This window comes from Podarcis liolepis (assembly GCF_965112155.1).
Source record: "Podarcis liolepis genome assembly, chromosome: 1".
NCBI classification, from domain to species: domain Eukaryota; kingdom Metazoa; phylum Chordata; class Lepidosauria; order Squamata; family Lacertidae; genus Podarcis; species Podarcis liolepis.
The window spans coordinates 109,242,586-109,263,701 of NC_139554.1; the positions used below are offsets into that span (position 1 = coordinate 109,242,586).

At 42.9% G+C, this 21,116-nt stretch overlaps 1 protein-coding gene across 1 annotated transcript in view; it reads right to left on the reverse strand.

Annotated features, from left to right (window-relative positions):
- The window catches only part of LOC310703424 (sodium channel protein type 1 subunit alpha-like), a 49,516-nt gene that overhangs the window by 25,843 nt on the left and 2,557 nt on the right, over positions 1–21,116 (reverse strand). The window contains 13 exon segments of the mRNA XM_083495805.1: positions 3,352–3,786; positions 5,463–5,819; positions 6,731–6,904; positions 7,784–8,022; positions 8,380–8,512; positions 11,129–11,467; positions 12,742–13,029; positions 14,682–14,888; positions 16,168–16,309; positions 17,862–17,934; positions 19,404–19,640; positions 20,431–20,612; positions 20,614–20,712. Coding sequence (XP_083351931.1) covers positions 3,352–3,786; positions 5,463–5,819; positions 6,731–6,904; positions 7,784–8,022; positions 8,380–8,512; positions 11,129–11,467; positions 12,742–13,029; positions 14,682–14,888; positions 16,168–16,309; positions 17,862–17,934; positions 19,404–19,640; positions 20,431–20,612; positions 20,614–20,712 — 2,905 coding nt within the window.

Consider the following 21,116-nt stretch of genomic DNA (forward strand, 5'->3'; position numbering starts at 1 on the left):
GAACACTAGCCCAATGGCTGCCATTAATTTGATTTTGAATTGATTTTAGAATGAATTGATTTTAGAATGTAGTATTACTTCTACTGTTGTTCGCCACTCTGAGCCCGGCTTCGGCTGGGGAGGGCGGGATATAAGTAAATTATTATTATTATTATTATTATTATTATTATTATTATTATTATTCAGCATTTATGATGAAGCACACATGGGATTGGCTTGGGAAGCCAGCCGGTTCTGTTTTGACATGAATTTATTAAATCTTCGGAACTTAGAAATGGAACTCAGCAAGGCTGCAGATTCTGATGCACTAGCTAAACTCAAGTAGGTACTCTACCAGCTTTACTTTCGGTGATTACACCCTGTGCCTTAAAATAAGGTTTGCGAGAGAGCGGTTTTCACAACAATGAAATGTATAGATTTTAAAAGCATAGGGTGACATCCAACGGCGTCACCTCACCTATGCAATGGATTTCTGCTTGCACAACAGCGCTTCCTCTCCTCCCCCCACTGCCCAGCATTCCAAAAATCTGCTCTGTAGGGTTCCAGGATTCCACATAGCTGATTATGGAAGCACATGGGTGGGTGGGGAGAACGGGAAAAGGGGCAAGTCCTGTGGCATCTGTTGGCACAACGAGTCATCCTTTAAAAATAAATTACTTTAAAATATATTTATACCATTTTTCATTTCAAAATCTCAAAGCACAATGTAAAACTTGTATGACAATAATTGTAAAAACAAAACAAAACAGTAAAACCAAACCAAAGGTTAAGAAAGGAAAGTATTCATTGCCAGCAAAATCTTGAGTGAATGAATGAGTTTACATCAGGTGGTGAAACAGGATTAGAAGCAGAGGTACTGCCTCATTAAACTCCTCATGGCACGGAAAACCCCTCATGGGTCTTCCAGGGCCTTTGGCAAAGACTGTCAACAGCCACATCATTATGGGAAAGCTGCACTCACAATCACTTCCTTGGCCATCACCATATTCAGCTGCAGCCACTGAGGTAGCAGTTAGTTTGCCAAGCCCCAGGCCTCCTCCTCATGGCTAAGAGGAAAGGTAGTGAAGGATCCTTCATCCCTGAAGGTTCCCTACCTGACTGGAATGTAGCCAGAGGACCCAATTGTCCAAACACCTAACAGGAAATACGATAAAGTGCAAATTACTGTTAGTGGTGATGTCAATGTAAGTCTACCATAGGGTATGGCCACTACATCCACTTCCAAGGCAAGATTTTTCTGCTGTCAATTACAGAATGGCCCATCACTGTATATCCTAGTCTTCCACAGAAGACAAGCGGACAAAAAAGTCCACCAGTACCCAGCTGCATCTATCACAATTTAAATTAAACACTACCATGAGCACTTAGGGAACAAAAGCAACAACACCCTCATTTGATTCCTATTCATCCCTAAAAATGTCATTATGAAACAGAAAAGAGTTGTCATGCTTTTATACTCATGAAAAACGGAGGAAATCCTGTTTCAAACTTACGTGTCATTAAGCCTCCTTGAGCATACTAGGACGTATGCAAATATGCATAAATATGCACTGTAAATTAATGAATTATGCCTTAAGGAATGCATATATCAGTTTATTATATTAAAGAGCTTACTAATGAAAATGCAATGCTAATATTCATCACATTCCGACCGGTTATGCAATTTCTCAAAATTACAGCTAGCTCTTACTAAACTTGAGCACGCTTGGAACTTTAGAATTCAAGACCCAACTATACTGATGGACCAAACCTTCCTCCCGGCCCAAGACCACATGAAAATGGGTTGACTACTTAATGATTCTTTCTGTTGTGATAGCAATGGTAGTGTGCTGTGCTAGGTGCTGTATGACTCATATTTTTTTAATAAAAAAATCTTATTTCTTATATTTTACTGTATTGCAATTTGAATTCCATAGAATTCTACAAGAATTCAAACTGCAAGTGTTCTTCATGGACACACCATAGACCACCTGAGTGAGGTTTGCGGAGCTCTGGTGGCCTGCGGATCACAGCCTGAGAACCAGTGCCACAGACCATGCAGTTCACATATCAAAATGCTATGTAGAAATCATCACACACAGTGAATGTTAGAGTGTGCTGATCATGCTGGGATGAGCGTTGCATGACTCCAATTGCAGATCAGCTTGTGCATATTTCTGTTGGTATCACAATGGATGAAGAGGGGAATATACAGATTAGCATGCATGCCAGTCAATCTTTGTTCGACAGTGATCATGTATACATATGAATTGCTGAGGTAACCTGTTCAAAATGGCTGACACACGTTGCTGTGCCTGGTTAAAAACCACCAGAGCTGCACTCTTGGTTGATCCAGTTTGAGTTTAGTCCTGTGAGAAGTAAGAACGGTAGGAAATAACATTGAAGGCGCAAATAATTCTGGGTTTGTAGTCCTGGAAATACCACAAACATTGGTGCGAAAGTATTTCCTAATACGTTATTCACACAAACACATTTGAAAAAGCAGGGTAAACACAGCAATTGAGCAAAGACATATAGAGATATACACACCGAGCACACCATGGTCATTTGTTAAAGTAAGAAATAACAATTCTGACTTATACGTTTAAAAATTATTCTGCGTAAACACCATCATGTTTTCACAGAAAGACAAATATGAGCAATGGCTTTGTCTTTTAACAAATGTAACAGAAGGAAAAGAGAGAGAAACATCGTCATCTGGCATTAATGAAAAAAATAAATATCCCATCGGTACTGACTTGAACATATGAATTGATATAGACAGTCAGTATGTCCAAATGAGGTATCCAAACGAGAATGATTACAGTAAGCTACACATTCAAAAGTAGAATACTTTAATGATTACCATGGGCCTGGATAAGTTGAATGGTTTCATCAGCTGTGCCATTTACCAGGGCAGTGTATAATTGCAGTATAAATAAGATCTGAGTATTCATTACTTCAGAACATTAACGGTAACAGATTCAGAGCTACTTCATGGCAACTAGGATGCTGATACCACACACCCAGTTTTGGCATGTGTTGTGCCCTGCCCTGCACACATCCAGAGTCCTCTAAAATGTCACTCTGGTGAAGAAATGCTCTTTCACAGAACCTGGTCCATAGCCTGCACTCAACAATGTGAAGATGCATTGCCAGTGTCACTTCATTAAGTAATGAAACGACACCAGACTATTCCATGTTTATAGAATGGGGAGGTAGGTACACTGCTGCTTTCAATACTCACAGGCTTTTCAGGAAAAAATGAAGATTATATTTTAAAATATGAGCGCATATACATTTTATGGCATAGCTGATAACGTATAAACAGAAGGGCAAAGTGTAGATACGGAAAATGATCCCTTGCCTTACCTCTTTACTTTCTTCGAGCTCGGATATGCTGCTAACTTCCTCCGTATTCAGGTGTTCAAAATCAGACTCTCCCGCAGCTATCGGTACTGTCACCGTGAGGTTTGGGTTGTTGATGAATGACATGTGATCACCGTTGTCCACGTAGATGGTAGTTGTGGTTCTGTCATTGTAATAGTCAGCTACAGTGTGGTTGGGGACGCACCCACTTTTCTTGCCATTTTGCCCATCAGCTGAGCCGATTCCAGTGGAGGCCTTACATTTTTGCAAAAGGGTCATTTGCACAAACTCATATATTTTTCTTTTGACATAATCTATTCCTCTCTGGATCCTTGCTATGGCAATTTGTAAGTTGTTCGCATCTGTATCCTGATCTGGAGCAGCGAGGCTGTCTGAACTGAAAGAGCTCAATAATAAGGCCAGAAAAAGGTTCAGGACCTGTGGGGGGAAAATAATTCAATTAGGCTCTTTCCCCCCCTTTAAGTTAATTCCTAAAACCTAAAAGTCAGATTTCCCCCCATGTGTTCTCAAACTGAATTCATGAATTCGTATTTCAATTTCTGAATAATTTTATTTATTTTTTTATTCTTTGATTAAGTGCTTACTTCCAGGGTTTGTGGATATGAAATCAGTGGTCATCTATCCTTTCATAGTTGCTGTCTTATTTTTGACAATGCTTTTGTTTGTTAGCAGAAACAAACAATCCAGCGTGTGTTGTGTCTGCAAGTTTACCAAATGTTAGCAATTTGTGTATCAGAGAAACTGAAGAGAAGGACCTATTTATCTTGTCATCATTATTTTTTTTAACCACTTCCACCAATGGAACATACTTATTTCTTAAACAGAGTGGGATATTTGCGAAAATACATCCCAATATATTGAAGTGCTCCATACAAAGATGACAGAAAAAGCACAAGTAAATTTGGAATGTCAGGACATAACTAGGATACAGCAGCAGTGCCCTTTGGGCCAGATGATTACAGTGGTACCTCGGGTTAAGAACTTAATTCGTTCTGGAGGTCTGTTCTTAACCTGAAACTGTTCTTAACCTGAAGCACCACTTTAGCTAATGTGGCCTCCTGCTGCTGCTGCGCCGCCGGAGCACAATTTCTGTTCTCATCCTGTATCAAAGTTCTTAACCCAAGGTAATATTTCTGGGTTAGCGGAGTCTGTAACCTGAAGCGTATGTAACCTGAGGTACCACTGTATTATTATTTATTCAATTTATTCAAATATATTCTATTTCTGTACACTGCTGAAGTGCTCTCTGAATGAAGTACACATTCTGACATAAAAATAAAAATAAATAATGTAACAATATGCTTTGAATGAAGAATTGTATAACAATAAACCAATTGATTTGTTTCAGTATATTTCAGTGGTCTTTAGCACCAGGTTATGCTTTACTCCTTGACTCACTGGGTTGCTAATTTGCAAATTCAAACATGGATTAAATCAAACAAATTAACATTGCTGCATTGGCCGGGAAAGCACCCAAACTAACAACAGGCTATGTGCCTTCTGCTGCACTCAAGGAACTCTCTTATCTGCAATGTATCTTTAATGCTGAACATTTGTTTGCTGTCTTGTCTGTAATGCAAGGAGGGCATTACGTGTGGATTCCTCTGCCCACACTGCTGGCCATCAGCCATGAGTGCAGGCAAAAGAGCCAAGCACAACAAAATTGCTTCCAGGCATTGAAAATTATATGCCATCCCGAGAACCTGGTGGCTGGGTGACCAACAAACATAACAAACAAACAAATAATAACTTAATCCCTTTTGCTGGAATGGGCCATAAGACATCAAACTGCAGCCCAGGTGATGCCTACAATGAAATGGAAATCTGGTATTTTGGTGGGCAAATAATGAGTGCCTGTCAAAACCTTTGGTGCCTGTCAATGTGGCCAGCTGAGCAGGCTCATCCTTGAAATCCCCTACAGCTATACGATTCTATAGAAATAGCACCGAGGGTGCTATTTACAGAAGAAAGGGGGGTCAACAGATTTTCTAAGCAAGTATTCATACTGGTTTGCCTAAATGGATCATAATAGCAGGTAATCAGACAATCAACAGAAAATACGGTAACTGAAAAGACAGTTGTTGATTACATACCACGAGGTTTCCAATCACCATGACCAGCATGAACACAATGAGGCACAAGGCTTGGCCTGCAACTTCCATACAGTCCCACATGGTTTCTATCCATTCTCCGCAAAGAACTCGGAACACGATCAAGAAAGAGTGGAAAAAGTCGTTCATATGCCAGCGCGGAAGTGAGCAGTCCTCTGAAATCTTGCACTTACAATTATCATAGCTTTTGCCAAACAGCTGCATGCCAACCACGGCAAAAATGAAGACAATGATAGCCAAGACCAAGGTCAGATTTCCCAGAGCACCCACAGAGTTGCCAATAATCTTGATCAGCATGTTCAGAGTTGGCCAAGATTTCGCCAGCTTGAAGACTCGAAGCTGAAAACGACAATGAGGCATTTATTTATATGAGAAAGAGATACAGATGGTGGTTACAATTCAGAGACTCACATCCCATCACCAGCTACATATTGGACAAAGAGCCATGAACTCAAGTGTTTCCATAGCTCTATTTGGGAAAGCTCCAGTGACAACCATATGACACACTTACTTAGCTTACGGCCTATAGCAGTGGTAAGGAACATGTGGCCCACAAGATGTTGCTGGACTACAGTTCCCATAACCCCTCACCATTGGCCATGCTGCCTGGGGCTGATGGGAGCTGGAGGCCGGAGGGCCACATGGGTTCCCTATCCCTGGCCTGTAACTAGAGTTGTCACAGTGTAAGGCAGGCTTTCCCAAGAAGGAATTGCCTGCAGAGGTACAAGTTAATGTCTCACTCCTCCTAGCTAGTGTGGCTTCTCTGTTGATGTAGCTGTGGATATAAAGTAAGGATAGCATGGACACTTTCCCCTTCTTTAGCAGCAGAACCACGTTATTGAGCGTAAGAATTCCCAGTGTCCATGTAAGAAGACATCTTGGATGGATAAGCAAAGGTGTGCTGTTAATGGGCAGCATAAATCAAAAGAAAATATGAGATTATGGTGCTCCAAGAAAAGCTTGCACTCTTTCTCTGCTGGTTATGAGGCCTCGGAGAGACGAGTGAAGCTGGCAGTTTTAGGTCTTCACACCCATTCAACACGCTTGCTACTAGCTTCAGCTTGGTTAAAATTAATGATGTTGGGATAAAGGGTGGAAACCTTTCCAAAGTAAGCTCAGGACTCACTGCTTTCCTGTAGATTCTGTGCCCTTCCTCAGATCCAGTCAGAGGGAGGGTTTTTAACTATTTCCCCTCCTTAAGTCTATGACTTAAGGAGTCATAGAGTAATGAGACTTTGCTTCTTATTTACCAATCTGAATGACCGTAGAACGGATAATCCATCCACATCTGAAAAACCCAGCTCTATCAAACTCAGGCTGACAATGATGCTATCAAAAATGTTCCAGCCTTCTTGGAAATAGTAATAAGGATCCATGGCTATTATCTTGAGGACCATTTCTGCAGTGAAGATCCCAGTGAAGACCTAAGTGCAGAATGAAATAAGTTAACTTCTGTATTTTATTACTCCGTCTTCCCCTTCCCATTTAATTGCATGTTTTGTATTAAAAATAAACAATGCATGGATGTAATCTAATAGTGAAAGTGCTGGGACTGCATCATTGCCCGGTTCAAAGTGGCAGGGTGCTGATTCTGAACTTAGAAGAACCAGCTTGCAGTATACAGAAGACAGGGCTGGAAGTGCTCCTTAGAGGAGCCATTCTTGTTTAACTTCATAACTTCTGACTGTGTGGAGGAGCCTATTCATACTGACTTCCCTTTAGGCTTTTGTCAAACACACAGAGGTTGATGGGAGTGGAGCCAGCCCATGTGGAAGATGCATCGTATGAAAGCAGAAGACAGAGAAACAGAGTAGGTCTTGGCTATCTGAGGAAGAGTTTACTGCAAGGAAGTTTCCTGGCTAAATGTTTGGTGAGGAAGCTGGGAATTTTCAAAGGGGCTTTAAATCTGGTAGGAATTTGGAGCAGCAGCAAGCAAACCCCAGGTAGATGCTTGGTTGCACAGACAGGACAGAAGCAGGACAGAAGCAGATGGAAGCAGAACTTTGGGAAGAAGGAGGAAGCAGGACTTTGGGGACACTGGTTCCATCCTAGTTTAAAGGATTTCAGATAGCAGGGCTGGGGAAAACCCCTTTACCTGCTATCACAGAGAGCTAGTGGTGGTTACATAAGACTGCACTAGATGATGTCTTGATTCAGTAGAGGGCAGATTCATATATTCAACAGGTTTAGGAACACCCAGTGGAGATACAACCATTTTTGAAAGCATTTTCAGTTGTCCAGAATTAGTTTTAATTAGAAAATGATAAGATGAGTTGAAAAGCAAAAAAACAACCCTGACTTACCAGGTTTCCAGTTGATAGAACATTCTTGAAGGCGTCGTCTATGGGATGATGTTCCATGGCCATAAACAATGTATTTAGGACAATGCAGATGGTGATGCCAAGATCAACAAATGGATCCATCACAATGAAATGAACAGTTTTCTTTATTTTCAACCAAGTATCGCAGCAATTCCAAATCAAGTAACTGTGGGCAAATTTATACCAACATGGTGGACATTTCTGCCTGGATTCTTCAAGCTCTGAAGAGAGGCATATTGAAAACATGAGGACCAAATATTCACTCAATGCTGTTTGCTAATTAAGAAAATGCAACTTGACTAAATTATTCAATATTTGCAAAATTAATTACGTAAGTTCTGTTGGCAACATTACCTCTATGGTGATGCATTGATCATTTGATCCTGCAATTGAACATGCATGTTGACTAAAAGTTTGCTTTATTTCTGAGTTGTCTCTACCTAATAATTATAATTAGTGCTTTTCCAGATTTTACTTCTTTAATAACGTCTCTCAGAACTTCTCATCTTCTTAAAAGATTCCATTCATTCATGAACCAAACCCTCACACTGCATTTACACCCCCCCACACACACTTACCTTCCATGGTATTTGTGATTATGCTTGCTATACTCATTGCTCTTTGCCTTATAGCAGGATCTTCCAGTAAATCCATTGGTATCTGAAAAGAACTTGACCTCCTCTTTCTGCTATCTACTTCAGAAGCAGTGCTCTGCAGTGGAGTAAAGCAGCTAGATTATCAACATAAACTGTACAGGGAAGCATACATTGTAAAGGTGACCCCACAAAATATCAAAGCATTCATGCCACATGCAGTTTTGCCTTTGTTATGCCAGACATTTTTCCAATATCTAGCCCTTCCAAAAAAAGATGTTTCATATATCTGGTTTTAAAGAAATAATTTAAATAGCAGAATGCATTTTGTACATGCCACAAAGAGCCAGCTGAACTCTTACAGCTTTTCAGTCGCTCACTTCAGGCATCTGGCTTAGTGTAATGGATGTGTGTGAGCAGAATCAGACCCAAATCTCAGGAACTCTCTCATTTGTTATCATGTAAAGGAGCATATGCATTAGCCTGGTATTTTTTAGATGTGAACTGTCTGATGTCCTTCTGCTCCTCCAAAGTGGTGTCAGGATTGTGAGTATTGCACACATTCCTGACTCACGTACAGCATCTTGTGTATGGTGTTCACTCTGCCTGTGAGCAGAACCGTACTGCTGGACCAAACATCTGACCTGGCTGTTAGATGATTTATCAAAAAGCCCTTCAACAAATGGAGCCGTGCCTTTGCTCTTGGGACTACAACTTCCATCAGCTCCATCCTACATGGCCAATGTTAAAGGATGACGGGAGTTGTAGTCTCAACAACATCTAGGAGACCATAGATTCTCCATCCCTGGAGAAGGTAGAAGAAACTACGTTATTTAAAACACGAAGAACTTGAACCAGAGCTCAGAAATCTCCAGTTTTTATGCTTAGATATCCAAATAGCTTTCACATGGGGCTCAATAAAGAAAAAAGAAGGAAAGAAAGGTCACATGAGAACAACAATTATTTCACTCATCAGCATCCAATTTGTGAACAAGTGTTCCTTCAGGTCTTCAATCCGTTCTGGATTGCTTCTCCTTATTAAAACATCTAGCAAAGTTAAATGCCTGATTTCTCTCATTTAGAACTTGTCGCATTTGTCTAAATAAATTAGCAATAAAAGTCTGACTTAATTGAGCTTTACCACGCCAATCAGAACCAGGGAAGAATTAGTGGGATAAAATGTTGTATGTATCTTCAAACGCAATGCATAGGTAAGTGAGGAGTCCTCCATCAGTGTCTATGGACTACAAAGAATGGTTCTGAAACAACTAAATGAAGCACTTTTTTTAAACGAAAAAGAGCAATTGCTCCCATTTTTACAGATGGGGATCTGGAACTAAGACAAAAAGGCTTTCTGGTGAGCAGAAGCAGCTGGTGAGGCAGCAAAGGTGAGGCACTGCTGTTCTCCTGGCTTCCAAGTACAATGTGTAGCTGGCACTCACTGGAGAGAAAAGAGGAGGGGAGCTTGGTGCTGTGTAATGGCATAATGGCGAGAGCCACTGGCTCCAGAGCTTGGCACTCCCCACACCTAGCCCCTTATGCGCATGCTGTGTCGGGATAGCAGCAGTGCCCCACCAACACCCCTACACCAGCTGCTACTACCAGCAAGTCCATTGCTGAGCAAATTTTTTAAACTGGGGCCTTATCAGGTTTTAAGTCTAGATGTTATTTGTTGCTTCAAAATCCACGCAGACATACCTAATAGTTTTCTACTGCTTGGAAAATGCCATTTCCCCTCAACGTTAGGCTTCAAAATGAACACAGTGTGATTGCAGCAATGCCAGGGGCTGATGATCACCCACGAGGTCACTAATGGAGAGCTACATATCCATCTTCAAATGCTGCCCAGTTTCCCTCTGTTCCTTTCCCCCCTTTATGTATCATGTCTGGTCTTTCTCCAGCAGTAGAGCACACACACACACAGACACATCCATAAACGTGGAGCTTTATAAATGATAAATACAGTGGAACCTCAGTTTTCGAATGTTTCGGAAGCCGAACGCAGAAAACCCATAAGTAATTGCTTCCATTTTCAAATGCGCCTTGGAAGTCAAACGGCTTCCACTGTGTATTTTTCTTTTTTCTCAATGGATTTTGCCAACCACCCATTGCTCCTCAGTTTTTGAATGTTTCGGAAGTCGAACGGTTTCTGGAACGGATTATGTTCGAAAACTGAGGTCCCACTGTAAATAGAAATCAGGGCATTGGCTTTTGCCTCCCTCCCTGTCCTTCCCTGCTAGGCTGGCAGGGGAGCTGCTTTAGGGAAGGCCGCATGGCCTGCAAGGTGATGGGAGGTGCCCCTTTCTCTTTTACTGTTCTCAGGGTAATTGGGGAAGGTAATGGTACAGGTTTTGCTGAGGGAATGCGAAGGAGATCAGGTGAAACAGAAGGAGAATCAGGGAGACGGATGGAGTGAGAGGAAGAGGATGTGCAGGAACAGGGAGAATGCAAAAGGAAAGTGGCCTCTGCCACTGAACAAGCATTTGCTGTGCACAAAGTAAATGTACATTTGGCCATATTAAACTGCCCGACTCTGGGCTGTGTTTGCAAAAGCACATGCAGGCAGAGGCAGGGCCATTCCTTTCTGTGTCGCATAGTTTTCAAAGCCCGGAGAGTTGCAGCATGAAAGCTTGCTTCCCCACCACCGCTGCAACCCCAGGATGCAGATGCATTTAGGCAGCTTGGATTCCATTCTGTAGACCCACCATGCCTATGCTACTTAAAACATCCTTACACTGTCATCGGTAGTTGCTTTATCTATTATCACCTCTGGGAGAAGCTGTCCAGTGGGCGAGAGGAGCGCTGGGGGCCCTCCTACCAAGGAAACCACCCCGTTGCAATCCACGCTGCTGTTCCTCTTCCCGTTCACTGGAAACACAGGGAACATGGTCTGGCTAATGTTACTTCCGCACCGCTCGCTGTGTCTGCGTAGGATGAAGTAGGAACCGCTACGGCTCCCGTTGTCGTCGAAGGTGCTCTGTTCGCTATCGGCATCTGAGCCCCCTTCAGTGGTCGGGCCTCTGAAGCTGGAAAAGCTCGCTCTGCTGTTCCGTCTCGTGGAAAACAGCATTGACTAAGGAGATACAAACAGAACGGTTACATGAAACTTAGGAAGCCATAGCTAAATCCTCACTGCTGTTGCTTTAAGAAAAAACCCAGATTACTCTTCCCAAATCCAGAAGGTTTTTCAGGTTTTGGTTTTTCAGGTTTTGGGGTGGCAGTGGGGGAAATAGTGAGCTTGATAGTATTTAGTTAAAAGACAATCTCTAAAAAAGAATATGCATTCCCCAGCTTTGTTCTCACAGTGACAACAGCAACATTCATTCCTCTTTGGTTAAGCATTTACGTTATGAAAGCGAATGTATTTTTCAAAACAGGTTCAATACAATAACCAGTGCTAGAAACTCAGATATATAAGCTAGGCTGCTTAAACCAGGGTCACAGTCGCCAAAATGGAATGCCAAGTTGCTATTTGTTGTATTTTTCAATACGGCTGTTTGGTTCCTGAAATCCATTCTGACTGTGCAGATAAAATATAATGGATGGCATTCTACAGGATGTGTTGCTAGTGTGTGAAAAAAGTCAAGACCCAAGGGTCCCCTGGCATGCACCTCCAGATGGTGGGGACATTGGGCACCACCCCGATGCCTGGGCATCTTCACTTGGTCTCAAAGTGGTAAATAGTGAGGCATACAATGTGCCTGGCAAATTTTGAAGGCTGATACAATTTACTCAGTTGGCACTAGCCTTCCTTTCTGAATATCTACACCACAAACAACTGAACAAGTAATGAAGATGAACAAACCAAAAGATAAAAATTCGAAGGGGGGAAATCACTGAGGGAGAGGTATGTAGGGGAGAAGCAACAAATATGAGAAGGGCTAAGTCTGCTCTTCTATGTCACACGTCCCTCTTGATGCCCTCATGTACCAAGTTGCACACTCCCCCTGCTTCTTTTTCTTTGCTTAAACATCAAGCAGTTAAAAGGTGTCAAGGCCTGGGCTTCACCAATTACTTCTCTACTAAACCCAAAAAAATTATGTATTGGATTCAGATGATACTAATCCCTGAAACCTGTAGAACACAAGAGATTGGTAGAAGGTCTTGGTCCTTTGCACTTGTTCCCATGGCTTTGCCCTCCTCCTCCTCCCCTGTACGTGCTGTTGGACTCCCAACTTCCGCCAGCATGGGCAATGGTCAGGAATGATGGGAGTTGTGATCCAACAACAGCTACAGGTTGCCCACTCCTGGCGTGAAACATCAAGCCTAAAATGGGTCAGTCCCATCGCCCAGAACCCACCTGAAGGTTGAACATTTTGCAACAGCACAGCTAGCGCCACAACGTACCTGATATGGAGAGGTGACCCTGTTTTCATACGTGAGCCTGTTTCCTTCCAGGGAAAACTGAAACCCCTTCTTTTTGATGCTGCTATCGGACTCAGATTTTGGAAACTTTTTGCTGTTGGCTTTCTCGTCTCCTACAGACAGCTCTCTCTGCCGTCTCTTCTTCCTCCGGTTCCTTCTTTCTTTAGCGCTTTTGGAGCTCAGCCTCGACATTTCCGAAGAAGTCTGGGAAAGTCTTCCAAGTGCGCCATCATCCTTAAAGTCTTTGTAAGCGGCTGCGGCTGCTATTGCCTGTTGTATAAAGAGAGGTCAAGCTTGTCATAGCTCTGCCGATGAAGACTTGCAAGTACCACATAGTTATTGTAGAACTATTTCTGGATGAGTTATCAATGCTTCAAGAATACAAGAAGATGGATGGTTTCCTCTGCCAAAGTATTAACAAAATAGCTTCCAAATAAGGATCTGGAAGGAGGATCCAGGATGCTTGGCAGTATATATTTATTGTTCATGGAGTATTTTTTGTATGCACCAGTGTAATATATACTCTGAAGATAATATGCTGGTAGACTGTTTCCTTTTTATACCAGGGTACACAGCATGTTGGCCTCCAGATGTTGTTGAACTAAAATCCCCATCTCCCTGACCACTGGCCATGCTGCTCCTGCTCTACATAATGCTGCAATCCACTGGCCTTAGTGCACAGAAAGCACAATGTGTTAGGGCTGTTCCACTTTTCGTGTCAGAAATAATATTAATATTTATGATGTTATTATTTGTACACTGCCCACCTGACTGGGTTGTCCCACTCTGGGAGGCCTCCAACAAATATAAAAGCATCATCACACATCAAACACTGTAAACTTCCCTGTTCCATAAACCAAATCATTATTTGATCGGTGAGAGTTCTTGTTCAGTTTTCTAAAACCCATGCTTCTCTCTCACATATATACAGTACACACACAAACATATACATATACATATACATATACATATACATATACATATACATATACATATACATATACATATACATATGAATGACAAATGAAGCTGGTTCATTGTTTATTGTCCCAAAAGAGGTTCCAATTTGCCGCTGTCAGAATCACCCCCCAAAAAATCGACACCCTGAGAAATTCACAGAGGTCCGCTGAAGAATATTCACTTGCCAATATTCATTTGCATGTTGAGGTGTAGAAATATATTTGAGGTGTAAAAATATATTTTCTGTTGAAAAGCACATCTAATAAGGAATGTATCCAAATGATTTACTGTAAGTGTCTGACTATACGCAATGCAAGAGCAGCTCACCCAGTGGGGCAGCAGAGCAGTAATAACCTCCTGGTAGTGGCATTGTTGCCGTTCACTGAGACGGCAGAGATAGCAACAATTTGGGGGCACATCAGTGGAGCCAATCCAGTGCTCCCACCAGAGCACCCACACTGACTCTCTCTCTTCTAGTAAGTAGCAGGGACAATTCTGTAGGGAGGCTATTACTGCAGGTGCGCCACAGTGAAATTGTCATGTATTTACGGTGGCGCAAGACACACTGTTGTTTCTGAGCTTACACCATTAACTTCAATTTTTCCAAATTGTATACTCTACTAGTAGAGAGTTTATTTAGCATTGCACTGGAATCCCACTGCAAAGTCCCACTGGAAATCTGCACTGGAATCCCACTGCACAGGAATCCCACACAAATCCCACTGAAAATCAGCAGAGCTTTGTGCAACTGCTGTCTACCTGCTGTTAGGGTTATCCATTCATATATATTTTTGTAAAACATTTTCATCTTCTTCAGTTAAGTTGCATGCATGAACTCATTTGCACATGTTGCTTTTTGCCCAAGTACACAATGGAACTTCTGCAAGGAATCTCTGGGTAGTTATGCCTTCTATTCTCAAATTTGTGGGGAAATGCTGTACTAGCGCAAAAGTTTCCAGTACCTGGGCTTCTTCTTGTTGCCTTTTCAGTTGTTCCAGCATCTGCTGATATTCAGCCTCCTTCCTCTCTGCTTCTTCCATGGTGGCTTGGTTCTGCTCTTCGTAGGCCATGGCAACAACAGCCAGGATCAGGTTGATCAGGTAGAAAGAGCCCAGGAAAATCACCAGGACAAAAAAGATCATGTACGTTTTGCCAGCAGCACGCAGAGTCTGGGGAAATCATAGGCAATGTAGGTTACTGGATCAGTAAGACAACTGAAACTTACAAGTATGAGTGACTATGCCACACTCAGATTAGACTCAGTGGACTTAAGGTATGAAGGCAGCAAGGCTAACCCTGCTTATCTGGGAGTAAGCCCCACTGAATTCAACAGGGCTGACTTCTGAGTAGGCATGATTAGGATTGTGATGTTACTTAAGTTACCAAGCATCCCCCCTGAAATCTGCTCTTAAGAGTTGTACAACCCTATGGAATATTGTGGAAGTGGGGAGGAGGCAAAATCGGGGGGGGGGTACCTCTCTTCCCCTTCCACAGACTGGAACCTATGCTAGATTGCAGCCCTTTCTGCAAACAAAAGTAGCTCTTCCATCTTCCTTGGACGGGCTACACCAGAACCAACCCAAGTCTTCAGAAACACTTACGTGGTGGGGGTATTTGTAATATATTTGCAATACAGCACAGCTGCTTTGAACAACATTTCAGAATTACATTTCATTTACAACTTCCATTGACAAGTCCAGTCTTTCCTGTGCAGTCTGTGAGGTTCAGCCCTTTCTCTCGGAAAATAAAACTGGCTTTCAAATGCAGCAATTTGTCATTGCTGTTTTTAATTGAGTAAGCATTTCATAGAGGCAGGAACATAGAGAGACGGTGGCGTAGTGTGGGGCGGGGCAGGGCAGGGGACACCAGGACAGTTGCCCCAAGCACAAAATTGGGGTCGCAAAATTTTGACACCCGGTGCTGCCTCAATACAGCTGTGTGCTTCCGTTTCTGGGCTCCGTTGAAAATGGCTTCTCCATGCGAACCAGGAAGTGACCTCTCCAGACAATGGAGCAACTCTTCTTTTCTTATCTCTGCAGCTGCAAACTCCTAGGTGATGCAGATGCCTTAGGGGAAGCTGAATGTGACCGCGTACCCTATTTCCCGCCCTCCCTCCATCCATGCAGCCCCGGGTGCTGGCAACCCACACTACGCCACTGTAGAGAGCAGCCATCTTCTGAGTCAGACCATTGTCCTTTTAAGCTCATTGTCCACACTGACTGGCGGAGGCTCTCCAATGTTTCAGGCAGGGTGTGAGCACGCGTCTTTCTCAGCCCTACATGTAGATGTTGCGGATTGGACCAGGGACTTTCTGCATGCAAAACAGATGGTCTACCGCTGTGCTATGGCCCTTCTCATAGGGATGGAAAGGTGTTTTTAAGGATGGGTAGTATTAGGCTTTCCCCTTATATATGGTATCAACAGAATTTGGTTTTGAGATCCTCTCACCAGCTGGTACAGGTTTTCCCAGTAGTCCTGAGTCATCAGCCGAAAGAGCGACAAGAAGGCCCAGCTGAAGGTATCAAAGCTTGTGTAGCCATAGTTGGGGTTTCGACCAGCTTTTACACATATATATCCTTCTGGGCACTGGCTGTGAAAGAAAGCAATGGAGGGGGAGGGGGAAAAGATGACTTGTTTCTGTATTGACATTCCACCTACTAAGCAGGGATGGAGAATTTCATAAAATCCAATGCTTTCAATTTTCCACCCTCTATTGTCTGTGCAGGGCGGTCCTAACCCTACCTGGTCAACTCCCCTAGCAATACCTCCCCAGCTGGGATTGGCTAACTGTCTGAGGTTAGACAGGAACCTCCAGGTATCCATCATGGGGAGGCAAAGCCAGGCTGAACTGCTGGGGATCGTGTAGGATCAGGTGGCTGCGCCACCCGCAAAAAGCACCCCCCATTTGAGGTGGGGAGCGGTCATTGTAATACAGTTCTCAGTAAAAAGAAAAATAAAGCACCAAGATGCATTAAAGATGTGTATTTTAGCATAACGTAATTTAGAAACGTGTACGTTGAGGTAAAATGCATATTTAACCGCATATTTTGTGACAAGGTACATCTTTAAATATGGATTTGAGTATGGGTTTTCTTTTTTAAAAAGATATTAACAGATTCATGCAGTAGCAGGCTGGGAGAGACTTGTGAATGAACACATGTGAAACAGGCAGAAGTAGATGAACTATCCATTATCTGCCGCTGCTACTACTACGTCAAATATATGCATATAGAACGGGCCGTGTTAGTCCATTTAAGTGTCTGAAAGAAAATAGCAAAAGTAAAAAAAACCCAGCTCAAAACCACAATTGATGCTTGCAGAATAGAGATGCGCTATGGTGTGTGGTAATCCTTTTGGATGGGTTGGGAACCTAAGAAGCTGGGAACACAGGAAGCTCTGATACATCTAGCTCAGAACTGTCTACAATGAGTGGCAGCTGCTCTTCAGGGTTTCAGACAGGTCCTGCCCCAGCCCCCTGGAGATACCCAGGATTGAACCAGAGACCTTCTACCCTGCAAGACAGATGCCCTGCCATCAAGCTGCAGCCCTTTCCCCAGAGGCTGCCACTGTCTAAATAGCAATGTTGCATCGCTTAGAGCACACCACAGCACATTTCCATTGTCCGAGCATCAGTTTGAGACTTTGCCTCTCTTTTTTGTCGATTCCACCTTTAGGGGCTCCTCCTCCTCTCCTTTTTTTTTTTTAAAGGGGGGGACAAACCCTGGTTCAGTATGAACTAGGCTCCTGAGAGTATAAACAGTAAAAAAAATAGCTTATCACAGGACTCATATACATTTCTACAAAGAAATTGTGGGAAATAAACATTTGTGCTAAATCGAGTCCTTGTTAAACCCAAACATTACCAATGGCTTGAGTCACCCTCCCACAATGGGGGGAACCCATGCCTCCCTCCAGCTGCCATTCTCCATGCTATTTTAATGTATTCCCACCCAATCCCCGAAAGTGGCTGTTTGGGGTGTGGAAGAGAAGGGCTCTGGACAGAAAGAGACAGCAGAGAAACCCAATTCCATTAACCTCATTCTGCTCACAGCTCTTAGGTTCTGAATTATGCCATTAGATTAGCCAGCTTCACTTGCATGATTAGCGGTGGCTTCCCCTTACACAATTTTACGCTTGCTTACCCAGCATCTGTGCCGTTACCACAAAGCAAGGGATCTGGTGATCCTTCCAAAGTATAAAAATGTTTTGTTTGTTCTAAGAAGGAAGGAAAGGGGCGGGGAGAAAAATATGTTACCTTCAGCTTTCATTCAAACGATTGCTTTAAAATGATAATCCAATGTAAAAGCTTGCGCAAGTCTGCTCACACCTTTTTCGGGTGTGGCAGCATTGTGGGACGGCAGAGGCTCCTCCAAGGCCCCGGCATCCTCAGAGCCCCATCCAGATAGGGGGCGTGGGCGTATCAGAGGCCGGATCCTAGCCTGCATCTCAGATTGGCAAATGGGGATGCAGGCTAGGACATGACTTGGGCCATGGGCCAGAGCCGACGGAGGAGGAAGCCTTCCCTCGGGTCTGCCCCCATGGCCATTTAAGCAGTGCTCACCAGGGGGGTCCTACTGGCCCCAGGGGTCTGCCTGGTGTCAACAGGCAAGGAGTTCCAAAGTGTGGATGCTAAGAAGATCGGTTTCTTACAAACGTGCAACAGTGTACTTACTATATGGCACCTAGAATGGTGCCAGTTCTGCAGATCGAAGTGGCTGAATGGACATACATGGGGCAAAGCAATCTCACAAGTAAACTGGCCCCAACTCGTTAAGGGCTTTAAATACTAATTAGTTACAGCTCAAACTCTACCCTGTAGTGAATCGGCATCCTGTGCAGGTCTCTTCAGCAGAGGTGATATATACTCTGGCAGGGTCTCACTCCTGTCAGCAAGCGTGCTACAGCACTCTTCACCAACAGCAGCTTCCAGATCAAGCACAAGGGACGCCCCATGTATATGTCCCCCACACTTGAGATGTCAGTATTTGGAGCTCTGCTACCCAGTAATCAAGAAAGGATTCCTAAGCTAGTAAAAGCAGTTTCTTAGCATTTGTTGCAAGGCAAGGCACTGAACCCAGGCAGTATACATTTTATTTTGGGCCCAAGCACCAAATGAGCAAAGCAGTGCTGGCTCTAGGTCTTTTTTGTGGCTGGGGGTGAGGGTGAGGGATATAAGTGAGTTTTGGCAAGATCCCTGCAGTGGTGTCACCCACGGGGAAAGTGCCAGGCCAGGGGAGGCTCCTCATCCTTCTCTTCACTGCTGACACTGTTTGCCTGCTTAAAGGTGCTGCAAATGTTTTGATGGTATTTCACCAGTTTTAAGGTGGTACACCACCTTGATATTTTATGAGACGGGGGTATAGAAATACTAGATACGATGGACAGATACAGAGAGCAGATTCATAGAAAAGAAAAGGAGTTTCGACAGCATGGGTAGAAGGTTCCAGAAATAAGCAATAGGCCACCTGTTAGGGCTTGAGTCCTCCTGGCAGGTACCTAACAATGCTTACCCACATAGGTTGGTTCTCTGAACTCTCAGCAGTTCATCCTGCTCAACTCTTAATTTCTGAATGATGCCTATTATGACTTGCCCAAGAATGCAAGTTGTCTGCATTCACGGCAGCGCCTTGGTTTGTATCCAGGTGTCCGCACTGGACCACAGAGGCCCTTTCAGTAAACCTCACCTGTGTCACCAGTGTATTTATCCCAGTCGATTATTCCTGCATTGTAGTATTGTGCAAAGTACGGTTCTTCAGCAGAATCGTTACTTAGGGGCCAAAGCAAACATTTTTGCCTCAGGTGGCCCATGAACAGTTGCAACCCTATTAGTGCAAATACACTCAGGCAGAACACGGTCAGGATCATGACATCCGAGAGTTTCTTCACTGACTGAATTAGGGCCCCCACAATGGTCTTCAGACCTAAAAGGAGAGAAGAATGTGGAATCACAATATCCAACTCATTGTTTTAGGTGTTGAATAGTTAAATATGGTTGTACGGCTGCTGAAATTTAAAAATGTCATGCAGGCAGCTCCTAGATGAAAGAAGCTATTATTTTTGTCATGAGGTAAAAAGAGAAAGCCCCTTTACCTCATGAAAAATGGTTCCGAATGTAAAATTGCAAATGGAAATGAAAAGCAGTCTATACTAGCCATTTAAAAGCTGGTGACATGGTTATTCATGCTTTGTATCAATCTCATGTAAAGAAAAAAGGTACTGATTGTACATTTTTTCACTCATGAAGCACACATCCTTTCAACCCATAAGACAGTTTGCTGAGGAAAGGTATTTTTTAAAGCAATACTTCATGCAATGCTCATGCTATTCTTTATCACCATATTGACTTAATTTCTACTAGTGATTCAGCTTTCCAAATGCTGAAATTTTCCATCCCAAATTATTTCAATAAACGGCAAGGTTTATCTTAATATGAAAGCTGCAACTACTTTTCATATTGGTGTGGGAGAGAAAATTTAGTATTTTAATATGCAAAATACAAACTCTGTATACTGTCTCATGCAAGAATATGTTAAACTCAAAGGCTGACTTGCTTTTATTTTAATGTGAATTATTTTTTTCGGTAGCATCTAAAAATCTACATTCCTTAAAACAACAACAATACATGGTTAGCAGCAAAGCTTGTGCAAAGTCGCGTGACTTGCAGCTGTGGCAAATCTACAAGTCAGCCTCCGTGTTTAACCTAGCTCTCACCTGGAATGACTGATATTGTTTTCAATGCCCGAAGAACCCTGAATGTTCTCAACGCTGAGACATTGCCCAGGTCCACAAACTCTGTCACATATCTGCAATAGGGGAGTTCACACACAAACACAATGACAGGATAAAAAGGAACAGTTGGGAAGCACGAGGAACCTAGCACTTTACACCACTCACTTCTTACCTGGGATTACAGAAATAGTTTTCAAAGCTCTCAACACTCTGAAAGCTCGAAGAGCTGAAACTTTGCCTAGGTCTACAAATTCTGTTATATACCTGTAGAATCAAATCACAGTTATTCAGCATCGAGGCAGATTTTACGCCGCTTACCTAAAGATTTATTTAATCTACTTTTTTTTTTTTTACAATTAAACAAGTTGTTTCCCCCCGCCCTGTGTTTGCCTTCAATGCAATCCTGGGCACATTTACCTGAGATTAAGACCCACAGTATTCAATGGAGCATAATCCCAGGTAAGCATGCATAGGCTAGAAACCATTGCATTTCTTCTTTTTATATTTTCCTACCTTACCCACAAGACCCTAAAACTAGGGTGGGAAATTCAGCACCAAGTATCATGTTGGGAATACACAACAGTTTTGCTATTTGCCACAATATGCATCACTTTTAAAAGCTTATCTCTGAAACCAGAAAGGCTTGCCACATATTTTTTAAAAAATAA